At 44.5% G+C, this 14,899-nt stretch overlaps 1 protein-coding gene across 2 annotated transcripts in view; it reads left to right on the forward strand.

Annotated features, from left to right (window-relative positions):
• The window catches only part of ppcdc (phosphopantothenoylcysteine decarboxylase), a 93,889-nt gene extending 81,401 nt beyond the window's left edge, over positions 1–12,488 (forward strand). The window contains exons 5-6 of one of the 2 annotated variants that reach the window (XM_038784329.1): positions 11,035–11,158; positions 11,383–12,488. In XM_038784329.1, the coding sequence (XP_038640257.1) occupies positions 11,035–11,158; positions 11,383–11,596 (338 nt within the window). In that variant the 3' untranslated portion in view covers positions 11,597–12,488. The remainder of the gene's footprint in view (positions 1–11,034; positions 11,159–11,382) is intronic. The other variant, XM_038784330.1, reaches the window with a different exon arrangement.
• Positions 12,489–14,899: the final 2,411 nt, after the last annotated feature.

The following is a 14,899-nucleotide window of genomic DNA, read 5'->3' on the forward strand; positions in this document are numbered from 1 at the left end:
CCCTGCAATCCGGTGGACGTCATTGATCTTACGGCACTGGGTGCTGGTCCACCTGGTGACACTCCCCGAACTGGCGGTTGCTGTCACTTCCTCCGAGCCCCTTGTGGGAAAAGGGCATCCCGCCTGGTCTCAACCGCGTCCAACAATCTGGCCAGATCGGCCTCCCTGAATCGTGGGGCTGGTCTCCTTGGTGGCATGGCTGCAAGCTATGTGGGGTTTGCTCTGCAGGATCTGTTTAAGTGCTGCTCCACCTTGTTAACGGGGAGCTGGTGGGCGCAGCCCTGATGAATCAGCCGATGGGACCACCATTTGCAGCGTAAAGCCCGTGGGGCCTCGTTAAGTGGACCGATTAACATTTGATACGGTGACGGCCTTGCAGGGTCAAACATTGGGAAGCTCACGGCAGTTCCTGCTAGCTACCATACTTAGAAACGTTCCCATTAAATCGCGCACTATGTAATGTTATATTAACATTATTATGAAGACTGCAGCAACTTCATTGTGTTGCGTGTTTACGCTTGAATACTTCCACAGGGTAAGTTCCCTGTGATTTTTTTCTTTTATTTAACTGAGTTATTACAATATAGAATGCACTGATTAAAAATTGTGTGGAAGCTGATTCAATAATGATTTACAAAAGGGAATTAGCTAAATACTTGAAAAGCAGAACATTTGCAAGGCTTTGATAGATAGCAGGTGAGTGGCACTAATTAGAAAGCTGTTTTAAAGACAGCACAGGAACACTGGGCAGAAGGGCCTCCTGGATTGTATGATTTGTGATTTAAAGGAGTGTAGGTATGGTGAAGCACTAACCTGAAAGCCATCAATTATAACTTTTCAACTGTGCCAGAGCCTGTCACTACTGAAGGCATTTTACAAGGATTTGATGAAGAGGCAGCTATTGAAATTTGCTTATGTTTTGCTGTCAGATTTAACCTCCAGGTAGTGAAAAAAAGTCCAGAAGCAGCAATCAAATCATAGGGAATCTTTTAGATTTATTCCTGCTGTGTGTGACTGAATTAAATGGCAATGATATTATCAGGAAAGTGCTCGGAGGAGTTGCAGTACTTGCCTGTGCAAGGGAGTTGCATGTCTGCCATACATCAGTAGTTACATTCCTAGACTGTGGCAGGAGTTCCAAATCTTTTCATTTCAACCCTTACTCTGACAGTTATTTATTCCAGCTAATTCTTCTCTAACTCAGTGTTGGTGCCAAAGGTGGACTGGTCCCAGCTGCGTTTGCTGACCCCATTGGGAGGGGAGAAAGCGTTGTCTGGGTTTATGAGGGAGAAGGGAGAGGTGGACCCACTGAGGTTCTTGCATCCGCGGGACACAGAATACTTGTTTTTTTCGTCTGTGCACAAGGTGTACTCGAGGATTCACTTTTTTTGTAATGGAAAATGCGCTGTTAGCCGGAGTGAGGAAGACGACGTATTCGGCGATTGGGATCTGTTGAACCGTGCTCCACCTTAGCTAGATGTTATCCTGGAGAAAGTGGTAGTGAGGGGTGAGGTTAGTTTGTTTAAGGCACAGGTTGATAGGGAAGAACGGCAAAGGTTGGTAAAGGAGATTTTGGAAGTAGGTGGGAGGTATGCAGAGGGCCCAGATCCGGGTCTCCTGCTGAGGAGAAAAGAGTTACAGAAGAGGTTCAATTTTCTGTCTACGGGGAAGGTGGTTCGGCAGCAGAGAAGGGCAAGGGGGATCGTTTATGAGCATGGAGAGAAGGCCAAACGCATGTTGGCGGGCCAGCTCCGCAGGTGAACACAGTTTTGAAGAGTTTTATAGGGACCTGTATTGGTCAGAGCTGCCAGAAGATGCGTCTGATGTGAGAGAGTTTTTGGAGCGGTTGGAGTTCCAGAGGTGGGATTGGACAAACCAATGGGGGTGGAAGAAGTGCAGGTAGGAAAAATGCAATCTTGTAATCCGCCGGGGCCGGATGGTTTTCCCATGGAATTTTATAAAAAGTTCAAGGATATGTTGGCACCACTGTTGTTCGGGGGGACATTGCCTGAAACGATGGGTCAGGCATCCATTTCGTTGTTGCGTAAAAAGGATAAGGATCTGGTGGGACATGGGTCATATAGGCCCATATCTCTGTTGAATGTGGATGCCAAGGTACTGACTAAGGTATTGGCTTTGAGGTTTGAAGCGCGTCTTCTGAAGTGATTGGGGAGGATCAGACGGGATTCATTAAGGGTAGGCCGTTGTCGTCGAATGTGCGACAAATACTGAATGTGGTGCATTCTCTGACAGAAAGAAGAGAGGTGGTGGTGGCGATGAATGCAGAGAAAAGAGTTTGTTTGGATGGAGTGGAGCTATCTGCAATGTTGAAGGGGTTTGGGGTTGGGCCGAAGTTTGTGGCATGGATGAAATTGTTGTATAAGGATTTAATGGTGTGTGCGCGAACGAATGATATGAATTCAGGGTACTTTGCACTTCATCAAGGAGGTTGAGGAGGTAGAGGATACTGCCAATCGGGCTAGGAGGTGTTGGCTAATCATGTGCACATGTTCTGGTCTTGCCCGAAGTTGGAGAAATTTTGGGGGGTTTTCAGCACCATGTCAACGATCCTGCATGTGGATTTGGAGCCGGGTCCCCCGAGGGCCATATTGAGGATGTCGGACCTGCCGGAGTTGCAGACTGATGTTTTAGCCTCCGCCTTATTGATCGCTGGCAGGTGGGTTTTGTGGGAGTTGAGGTCAGCTTCTCCACCTGTGCCTCTGGAGGATGGAATGGACTTCTTCCATCTTGAGAAGGTAAAATTTGCCTCTGGGGGGGCAAACGAGGGGTTCCACAAGAGATGGGATTTATTTATTTTGCTAGTTACTGTCAACTGTTGGGGGCCGGGGGGTTGGTGCAGGGGTTATTGTAATTGGGGGTGTAACATAAAAGTGCTAAAAATTTGAATAAAAATACTAAGAAAATGCTTCCCTCGCTGTGACATCACTGTTTTGGCATACTAAAGTGTACAAAAGTGAGGAAAATGTAAAATAGAAATTGGCTTCAACAGAGCCTGAAAAGTCTATGGATGTCTAAATGGCTGAGTCAACTGTTTGTGTGCACTGGATATGATAACTTGGTTTTCCTTGATCCATTAGTTATTTATTTTTCAATATATAAATTGAGAGTACCCAATTATTTTTTCCAATTAAGGGGCAATTTAGCGTGGCCAATTCATCTACCCTACACATCTTTGGGTTGTGGGGGTGAGACCCACGCAGACACGGGGAGAATATGCAAACTCCACACGAGCAATGACCCGGGGCCGGGATCGAACCCGGGTCCTCGGCGCCGTAAGGCAGCAGTGCTAACCACTGCGCCACTGTGCCACCCTCTTGACCCATTAGTTCATCAGAATTAGGAACCTATTTGTTAAGTTTGATTAATGCTTCAGTTATGTAGAAGGCCAGGACATTTCATGAGTATCTTTAACTGCGCTTAAATACCTGCACAGGGTTAGTTCCCAGCGAGATGGGGAGAGTTTTTACGCAATGAGTTATTACAATCTAGAATGCAAGCTTTCAAGGGGGAATTGGCTACGCATTTGCAAAGGAAGTAAAAGGACCAGGCTCAAGGGAAAGAGCAGGGTAATGGGACTAATTGGAAAGTTGTTTTAAAGAACAACGGGCAGAAGAGCCTCCTCGACTGTATGAAAGATTTGACAAAGGGTCACCTGGAATCACAACGTTAGCTCTTTTCTTGCCCTACAAATGCTGCCAGACCTGCTGAGATTTTACAGCATTTTCTCTTTGGTCCTAGACTGTAAGATTCTATGGTTTAAAGGAGTGTAGGCATGGTGAAGCTCTCGATTACTATTTTTCAGCTGTGCCTCCGTCACTACTGAAGGTATTTTACAGTGATTTGATGAAGAGTCAGCTATTGAAATTTGCTTCTGTTTTCCTGTCACATTTAATCTCAAAGATTCCTCCATGTAGTGAAAAAATCCTGAAACAGCAGTCAATTTTTTTTTCTTGTTTGTTCATGGGATGTGGGCGTTACTGGCTGGGCCAGCATTTGTGGCCCATCCCTGAGGGCATTTGAGAGTCGATCACATTGCTGTGGGTCTGGAGTGGGTGTCGGCCAGACCAGGTAAGGATGGCAGATTTCCTTTCCTGAAGGACATTAGTGAACCAGGGTTACTAACAGGTTTACAACAAACAACAATGGTTTTGTGGTTATCTTAGACTTTTGAGTCCAGATTTTTAAAAATTTAATTCAAATTCCACCATTTTCCCTGGTGGGATTAGAACCCATGTCCAGAGCATTACCCTGGGTCTCTGGATTACTAATCCAGCGACAATACCTCTACGCCACTGCCTCCCTAAATTGTTAGGAGTCTAGTTGCTACGGATGCAGGTAAGGCCGCAAAGCTCCAAATGAAATGTTTTTTTTCCACAATCTGATCATTTCTGTGGTGTAATTTGTGGATTGTATAAGAATTCAGAATTTTATACCAGCTTGGACTGCAATAAATTGTTTTGTTATTTGGTTGAAATAATTGTATTTTGTTGGGAGGAGAGCGTCTTCCTTCCAGCACTAGTCTTCATTTAGTTTTGAATTAGCAACCGTACTTCAGGAACTCCTATAACAGTGTATCTAAATAGTGCGGTTGTGTGAGATATAAAGCAGTTTTTGTACTAAATAGCACTATTTTTCCTTGATTTATTTGCCCCATAACCTTTACTCGGTATTAAGACCAAAAATGATGCTTAGATCAGTTGCCTCCTTCATTGGTGTTTACCTGGGCCATAGACTCTGGAATCTCCTCCCGTAACTGCTCTGCCTCCCTCTCTCTTCTCCTTTAAAACGTTTCTTAAAACCCACCTATTTGACCATGTTTTTGATCACATGCCATATCATCTTCTGTAACTCAGTGACTGATTTTGCCCGCCAAAATGCATCTAGCCATTTTTGTATCAATATGAGAAATAGCTGTTAGCTGACCAGAAAGCTTTGATTGAACAGTTTAATAATGTTTGGAAAGATAAATCAGGATTTCATTATAAATTGGTTTACTTTCAAAGGGGGGGGGGGGGGGAAGAGAGAGAGATCCGGCCCCCACGGTGGCCTGGCCCACAGTTGGGACCCACCGATCTGCGGGCGGGCCTGTGCCGTGGGGGCACTCTTTCCCTCCACTCCGGCCTCTGTAAAGCTCCGTCATGGCCGGTGCGGAGAAGAAACCCCCTGCGCATGCGCAGGGATCACGCCAACGGTACTGCGCATGCGCCAGAACACTCTGGCGCACCCGCGCATGCGCCAACTTGCGCCAGTCACCAGAGGCCCTTCGGTGCCACGCCAACCACTCCAGCACTGGCCTAGCCCCCAGAGGTGCGGAGGATTCCGCTACTTCCGGGTGGCCCGCGCAGGATTGGTTCACGCCACCCTTTGGCGCCAGTACGTCCCGCCTGCCGGTTGGGGGAGAATCCGGGCCATAAAGTATGTTTAAGCAAAGATAATGTTTATTCTATGAATCCAGATAACATTTTAGAAACACACTGTAAACATCTTATCAACTACCAACACTGATAATCCCCACAGATACAATACTCTATAGGTATCCCTTAATAACTTTCCTAACAACATCCATAAGTCAAAAAACCCTTTTTAACAAAGACAGTAGGTTTGCATTCCTTATAGAAACAGGTATCACTTTGAAATCATCAAGTGATCTGGAGACATTCTTTAGTAGGCAGAGAGAGAAATCATAATACAGCTTCTTGCTTGAATGCAGCTGCCCAACTGAAAACGAAAGCAAGACACAAAGCAGCTTCCAGCTCAAAACAAAAGTAAAAGACAGAATCGCATTGCAGCTCCACCCACACAATGACATCACTGCAGCTATTTGATAAACACCCATTTCTTAAAGGGACCCACACATGACATGATTCTTGGACTGCTGCAGTCCATATGCTATAGGAACACCCATAGTGATGTTAGGAAGGGAATTTCAGGATTTTGGCCCAGCGACAGTAAAAGGATGATGATATAGTTCCAAGTCAGAATAGTGGGAGACTTGCAAGTAGTGGTGTTCCTATGCATCTGTTGCCCTTCTAGGTGGTAGAGGTCACAGGTTTGGAAGGTGTTGGTAAGGAGCCTTAGTGAGTTGGTGCAGTGCACCTTGTAGATGGTACACTCTGCTGCCAGTGTAAGTCGGTGTGCAGGAAATGAATGTTGAAGTGTTAGATGGAGTGCCAATCAAACTGATTGCTTTGTCCTGGATGATATCAAACTTCTTGTTGGAGCTGTACTCATCCTGGAAAGGAGAGAGTATTCCATCACACTACTGACCTCTGCCTTGTAGATGTATACAAGCTTTTGGGAGTTGGGAGGTGAGTTATTCACTGAAGAATTCCCAGCCTCTTAACTTGCTCTTGCAGCAACAGATATGACTGATCCAGTTCAGTTTCTAGTTAATGATAGGCCCCAAGATGTTGATGCTGGGAGATTCACGCAAATAGGACTCTACTACGCTAACTGGACTCTACTACGCTGTACTACATATATGAACTACTAAACACACACAGTTTAAGTAGAATGTACTCCTTGTTCCAAATCTTTGATCCCTGAACTCCTGAAGACATCCCCTTTCCCCAAACAAGATACAAAGTAAATAAATCTATAGTCCAGTCCAGCTTATAATCACCACGCAAAGGGCAGCACAGTGTTGCAGTGGTTCAGTCCCGGCCCTGGTCACTGTCCCTGTGGAGTTTGCACATTCTCCCCTGTGCCAGCGTGGGTCTCACCCCCAAAACCCAAAGATGTGCAGGGTAGGTGGATTAGCCACACTAAATTGCCCCTTAATTGGGGGGGGAAAAAATTGGTACGTTAAATTTTATAAAAATATATAATAATTTCCACGCAATAAAAGGGTTGATGTTCAAGGCTGGGAAACATCTTTTCATGGTCCAGCGAAAGCATGTAAACTTCCTTATGAAGTTTTCTGTACTGCCTTGGCTTTAAGACTTAGAGGCTGTTAAATGTAAAACTGGCCCTCTCGGATGTTTGATGTAAAACAAGCCTCCATGCTGCTGGATGTAAACTGATCTCCTTGCCTCTGAGGGTGCTGGCAACTATATCATTATTCCCCTTTGGTTCTACGTTCTGTGTATTTTCGTTGTCTGCCCCTCTCACATTCTTTGACTTAATGGACATGTATATACCTCACTGATCTCCCAGTAGTCGAGGTAAGCTGCTTCTGCTAATTGGCACATCAAACCTGATTCCAACTTGATGTCTGCTAATCTCGTTACTGGAGAAAAACGCATCTCATCCGGCCTTTTGAATACTGGCCACTGCTGTCGCTAGGCAGATTTCTACCTGCTGCTGATTGGGCGAACCACATCCTAATATATCTTGTTTGATTTGTTTTACTGCTGTTACCAGGGAAACCCATGACACACTACATTGAAATGTTAGATTGCCTCAGCTATTCGCCCATTCCTTACTGCCTCAGGAATGGCACACTTTGTCTTTGAGTCAGAAAACTGTAGGTCCAAGGCCAGTACACAGGTTTGAGCCCATAATCTGGATCATACTTAGGCGCAGTACTGAGTGAATGCTGCACTGTGGGAGAAGTTAAACTGAGATGCCACCTGCCCCCTCAGTGGATGGATGCGATCCTATGCCACTGTTTTCAAGAGAAGGCAGATTCTCCCCGATGTCCTAGCCAATCACTAAAAACAGATTACCTGACCAGTACCACATTGTGATTTGTGGGGATATCTTGCGTGCAGTTTAGCTGTAACGTTTCCTACATTGCAACAGTGACTGCACTTTAAAAATACTTCATTGGCTATAAAGTTCTTTGGGATGACAGGCACTATAAAAATGCAAGTTTTTCCTTTGTATTCTTAGATATGAAATGCATTAAAAAAAATTAATTTTCACAATCATCAGAAAATGCCCTTGTTTTGCTTTAAAAAGGTTATAACTCATCCCATTGACACTTCATGTTTTTCTTCCGCTGATTCTATTGAAATGCCAATTCATATTTCAATTCTTCACTCCTAATCATCGAATCAACATTGCAGAAGGAGGTCATTCGGCCCATCGAGTCTGCACCGGCCCTTGGAAAGAGCACCCTACTTAAGCCCATGCCTCCACCCTATCCCCATAACCCAGTAACCCCAGCTAACCTTTTGGATACTAAAGGCAATTTACCATGGCCAATCCGCCTAACCTGCACACCGTTGGATTGTGGGAGGAAACCGGAGCGCCCGGAGGAAACACACGCAGACACGGGGAGAACGTGCAGACTCCGCACAGACAATCACCAGAGGCCGGAATTGAACCTGGGACTCTGGAGTAGCTGTCTGCTTCAAATGTTAATTTGTTTTGGCCTGCTTTATGTTCCCAACATTTTCTCATTTTGAAATGTTGCTTTGGGTGTCTGGATGATATTAAATCATGCCTTAAAGTTACACTGGTTTAAATACTCCAGCCGCAGGACATCTTCAATAGCTTTTACCAGTGCAGTAACCAACTGTGCAACATTTGATATATTGCCACTTTTCAGTATGTGGGCTGAAATCTAAAAAACCCAAACATATTTGCCCTTTGGTACACAGTGCCATAAACTATAAATTGGGAGAGGGGAGGAGGTGTAAAATATAACCTGTAAAAAATGAGTTCAATTTGAATCAGCATCTTAGCGTTCTGAGATGATGAATATCTTGTGATGAGAATTATCATTTCAATCAAATCTCATTCACACGATGATTCTTTGTGTGCAATTTCCGTCAATTTAATTCATTTCCATTGAAATTACTCAGATACATGGTAATTGAACATAAGTTACCAATGTACATTCAGTGGAACGTCATTGTTTCAGGCACAACTCATAACTAATTAAAGAAACGAGTCACAATGACTCAACACCAGTGTCTTTTTTTTAATAAATGTTTTTAATTGGGTTTTTGAACAAAGTATATTTACCGTTATGTACACAGGATAAGAGACATCTATATATGTGTGTGTATATATATATATATATATATAAATAAGAGAAGGGCACACCCAAACATACCAAAGAAAAGAAAATAGTAAATAATAAAAAAAATACAATAAAATATAAAATAGAATAACTGGTAAGGTATTATGCACCAGCTCAACAGCAGCAACTCTGTACACCTGGCAAAATTATTTACAACACATTAGTGGGCGACTGTTGGTGTGGTGTGTGGGGGGGGAGAAGAGGAGTGGAGACTGGGGAGGTGAATATACATTTGGGTGCCGGAGAAATAATTACAGTGGGCAATACTCGAATGGGTTTGGTATTGGTGTTGTCGCTTGCTTCTCCTGGACGGATCTCGCTGCCGTCTCGTGCTCACCTCCGCTTCTGCCGTTCCTCCCGTCTTTCGTCTTTATTCTCCTCGTTCAACACCAGTGTCATGACAACAATTACAGGTTGAAGAAACCATGGAATTAAAATTCAGTAAAAGTTAAGTCAGTCCATCCCACTTGAACCATGATCATTTATGCTGCTATACTTCGTTACAGGTAATAATGTTGCAAAATGACTTACACAGAACGTACGGCGCCAAAAGAGGCCTAACTGGACCACGCTTTACTGAACTCCTCCCACTCCTGCCAGCAGTCCCCAGGGACTGACTGCAGCAGTTCAATAAGGCGGCTCACCACCACCTTCTCAAGAGCAATTAGGAATGTGCAATAAACTCTTACCTATCCAATGACCCCACATCTGTGAATGAAGAAAAAGAAAAAGACAAATTTATAGCTACAATTTGTTTCCTGATAGCTAATCAATCTTCTGCCCATGCCAATATATTCTCACCTACACCAAGAGCTTATATTTTCTGCAATGACATTTGATGTGGCTCCTTATCAAATGCCTTCTTGCAATCTACTAACAGTACGTCTTTTAAAAAAAATTCTAATTAAGGGGCAATTTGTGTGGCCAATCCACCTACCGTGCTCATCTTTGGGTTGTGGGGGTGAAACCCACTCGGACACGGGAGAATGTACAAACTTCACATGGACATTGACCCAGGGCCAGGATCGAACCCAGGTCCTCGGTGCCATGAGGAAGCAGTGCTAACCATTGTGCCACCATGCCCCCCTCTAGGTGCAGTACATCTACAGGTTCTCCTCAATCCATAGCACCTTTGACCCCTTCAAAGAACACCAATAAACTGGTTAAACAAGAGGCGCGATTTAACTAAAAGGTAACCAAGTCCCATAGCGAGCACATTTAGCCAAGTGTTTCCCAGCGCTGAGAAATGCGTGACTATAAAACAGCACTTGCTTAAGATAAGGGGCCTGGAACATGCGGTCAATAGCCTCGATTTGTGCTCTGAGGAGCTCGCCGGAACTCCTCAGCACAGTGAGCGATCAAAGAACAGTACAGCACAGGAACAGGCCCTTCTGCCCTCCAAGCCTGCACTGGTCATGATACCAACCTTGGCATGATACCCTCAGCACTTCCTTGTGCCGTATCCCTCTACACTCATCCTATCCATGTGTTTGTCAAGATGCCTTTTGAATGCAATTAATGTATCTGCTTCCACAACCTCCCCTGACACATTCCAGGCACTCACCGCCCTCTGCGTAAAAAAACCTGCCTCGCTCATCTCCTCTGAACTTTGCCGCACAGACCTTAAACCTATGCCACCTGGTGACTGACCCCTCCACCTTGGGAAAGAGTGCCTGCCCATCCACTCTATCCATGCCCTTCATAATCTTGTAGACCTGTATCAGGTCAACCCCTAATGAAAACAGTCCTAGTCTATTCAGTCTCTCCGCATAGCTAACACATTCCACACCAGACAGCATCCTGGTAAACCTTCTCTGCATCCTTTCCAAAGCTTCCACATCCTTCTGGTAGTGTGGCGACCATTCAATGCACGAAATGCATAAAAACATTTAATTATCACAATCACCAGAAAATGCCCATGTTTTGCTTTAAACAGGTCATAACTCATCCCATTGACACTTCATGTTTGTCTGACTGCTGCTGATTCCATTGAAATGCCAATTCATATTTCAATTCTTCACTCCTAATCATCGAATCAACAGTGCAGAAGGAGGTCATTCGGCCAATCGAGTCTGGTGATTCCCAGTTGATGTCCCTGGGGACGAATCAGAGACCGCCCAGCACAGATATGGCAGTAAACCCATGCAGTGTCTACAAATATGGCGGGTAAGCCTCCCAGTGCCTCCGGGGGGCTGCACCTCCTTTTCTTGCCCAAAACGGCACTTCGCCAAAAAACAAACCCGGAAACTTCTGCCCATTATCACAGCTCTTATATGATACTCTGCGTAAAAACTCTTATTTGGGCTATAATGTGTGAGGTTGCTGTTTGTTTGCATGTTAGGGATATAACTGGATATTTGTGTAACTGCTGTGTTTTGTTTCTGTTCTAGGTTTTGGGGCAATGGCAGAGGTATCAACAATCGTGGAAAAAGTAAACGAGTGCCTGGAGCAGCCTCCGCTGGCACTGCCAATGTAGGCTCCAGGGCCAGCTTTGAAAAGTCCACAATATTTTGCTTCATTTTGTGGAAAACTTCAACCGTAATGTTTTATGTCAAACACGGCAAAATTGGAAGCAGCATAGTCCTAATCGAGCAGTGCATTTAATTCCTGGTTTGTTACTGGAATCAAAACAATTGAAGATTAACCCGCAGTGTTGTAAAAGAGTTTCTGCTGGGTGAAAACTGCCCGCACTGTTGAAAAATTCAGCGGTGATTTTGCGAGAAGGCTGTTGAGACCAAGCAGCTTCTATGAATCTTCTGCAGGCACCCTGCTCAGCAGTTTTGCTTCAAAACTCAAAGATACATTCACCAAACTGCTTTCATGTTACAGCGATCAGCACCGTAACTTCCACACCCCTGGGCAGTTGGACAGTTTGACCATGCCTGATTATAATTATCCAGGTTTATACCACTTGATGCGGCCGTCAGCACTTTCATATGACATAATAGCATATTCAATCTAAATTATAGCAATGTGTTTCTTTATAATTAATATTTAAGAAAACAGTTGTGAATGTGTATCATCCGCTGTGTAATGTTAGATCAGAGACTTGTTCATGCCGCACTGTGATTCTATCTTGAATTACCTTAAAACTAGTGCTTGATTTTACAATTGCTTTAAGCAGTTGTGTATGTGATGTGACACCTTCTGTTGTCCGAGAAATAACAGCTGAAATAAAAGGTAGATTTTCCAACTGATAGGATCAGTTCAATCAATGCAGAACGTAAGTGGACTGGTTACGATGTATCCTTTTACTGCTGCTCAGGGAGAAATACATTTTGGTTCCCAAGCTGATAGCCAAATCCATTGAAATTAAACAAAGGGCTTGCTTTTAAAGCTCCCACATCACTCTTAAACGGTGAAAGTGGTGCAAGGTGGCAAGCCAGGAATATCAGCTGGCACATCAGGAGGTCTTTGGTTCAATAAAATTGAGTTAACAAATAATTATACCGAGCACTATTTCAATGAAGAGAAATAAACTGTATTGTTATCCCTTTGGATTTTGGTTTCAGCTTTTCTTCACCTTCCATCAGAGACATGGAGACAGCAAAGCCCGCGTCAATGAGGCAAAGCGGAGCATAATGCAATGTCGCATGGCATGCATCTTTCTCCAGGGCCATCTCGGTGATGTGTTGGATTGGATTGGATTGGATTGGATTTGTTTATTGTCACGTGTACCGAGGTACAGTGAAAAGTATTTTTCTGCAAGCCGCTCAACAGATCATTAGAAAAGGGAATTAAACAAAATTCAAGAAAATACATGAGATTACATAATAGGGCAACATAAGATATACAATGTAACTACATAAGCATTGGCATCGGTTGAAGCATACAGGGTGTAGTGTTAATGAGGTCAGTCAATAAGAGGGTCATTTAGGAGTCTGGTGACAGTGGGGAAGAAGCTGTTTTTGAGTCTGTTCGTGCGTGTTCTCAGACTTCTGAATCTCCTGCCCGATGGAAGAAGTTGGAAAAGTGAGTAAGCCGGGTGGGAGGGATCCTTGATTATGCTGCCCACTTTCCCCCGGCAGCGGGAGGTGTAGATCGAATCAATGGATGGGAGGCAGGTTCGTGTGATGGACTGGGCGGTATTCACGACTCTCTGAAGATCCTTGCGGTCCTGGGCCGAGCAGTTGCCATACCAGGCTGTGATGCAGCCCGATAGGATGCTTTCTATGGTGCATCTGTAAAAGTTGGTAAGGGTTAATGTGGACATGCCGAATTTCCTTAGTTTCCTGAGGAAGTATAGGCGCTGTTGTGCTTTCTTGGTGATAGCGTCGACGTGAGTGGACCAGGATAGATTTTTGGTGATGTGCACCCCTAGGAATTTGAAACTGCTAACCATCTCCACCTTGGCTCCGTTGATGCTAACAAGTGGGGAGGAAATGTATTTCAGAACTTTTAATAGGGGGTTATGGGAAATATGGGAATGGGTTTGGAAAATAATAATTTGTTCAAGAAAGAGGGTTTGAGTTGGGTTATTGGTTTGCAAGGACAAGGAGTTGAAGGTGGCTTTTTTGGGGAAGGGACTGTTGTTTGCGGTTTTGAACATAGCCTCGGGAAATTGGGTGGACAACAGTTTAATTATGTTTTCTGATTGAGGATGGAATAGTGGATGATCTTGATAAAGAAAAGAGAGGTTCAGTAGAGCTCTATATAGTTAAACCGATACCTTTTCATAATCGCAGACGGCTTGGGGTTGTAGTGGTTCGTTATCATTGCTACCAGTTCATCAAAAGATCTGGAATCCGGTGCAGCCGGGTACGTCAAACGTTTGATGATTCCAAATGTCCGAGCCTCGCAGGCAGTCAGGAGGAGACCTTTCTGTCGGTCTTCCCCAATATTCCGTTGGCCTGGAAAAAGTATTGCATATGTTCAGCATATTGAGACCACTCATCCAGACCTGCAGCAAATGCATCCAATTTTCCAAACAACAGCATTTTAAACAATACGATGCACCACTCCCAAGAAATCTAACTTCCGGCGGCTAGGCGAATCAACAGGCGGGTACGGAGCTACCATTAATCCTCGTCGCCAGTATAACTCAAAGGAAAGCTGTCATAAATAAAGAAGGATTTATTTAATAGTCTGCGTAATGCAGCATCTCACTCCCCATGCAATCCTAGCTGGGAGCACTTGTTGCACCAGGCCTTGAGTTGGGCCTGCTTTTATATCTTGCCCATAACAAATCCCAGTTGGTTGGCCTCCGCCCCCTACCTGGGGAGCTCGTACTCCACGAGTCCCATGGGACAATCAATGATTGTTTCCCTGTGATCCTCGTGGAGGTTATGACAGCCATTAACAAGTCAGGCAGTGAATGGTTGAGGGGTCATTCAACTCGACTGTCTGCCCCTCTACTACGGCAACGTTCGTGGATAGATGGCCTTGGAGAGGGAGCATGTATCAGGGCTTCCGCAACCAGTGGGTGCCACAGGGACTGGGGTGCATCATTATCCTCGACATGATATTTTGGTTTAATTAGTTGTCTCCTTTTGACGTTTTGTCTTAGTCACTGCCCCACCAGGGTTTGCCACTCCCTGTCATTTTAATTCATTGATTTTTTTTTCTCGTTCTAATCAAAAGAGTATAAATAGGGGATTGTTAGTATTTATGGTAGCCTTGTGGAATCTGTGTTCCATGTCTGGGTAGATTGCCAGAAATTGCAATCTCATTTTCTTTTTGTTTCTAAATTTAGAGTACCCAATTATTTTTTCTCCAATTAAGGGGCAATTTAGCGTGGCCAATCCACGTAACCTGCACATCTTCTGTTGTGGGGGTGAAACCCACGCAGACACGGGGAGAATGTGGAAACTCCACATGGACAGTGACCCAGGGCCGGGATTCGAACCCGGGTCTTCAGTGCGGCAGTCCCAGTGCTAACCATTGCACAGCATGCCGCCCTCTCTTTTG

Source organism: Scyliorhinus canicula, chromosome 24 (assembly GCF_902713615.1).
Source record: "Scyliorhinus canicula chromosome 24, sScyCan1.1, whole genome shotgun sequence".
Taxonomy (NCBI): domain Eukaryota; kingdom Metazoa; phylum Chordata; class Chondrichthyes; order Carcharhiniformes; family Scyliorhinidae; genus Scyliorhinus; species Scyliorhinus canicula.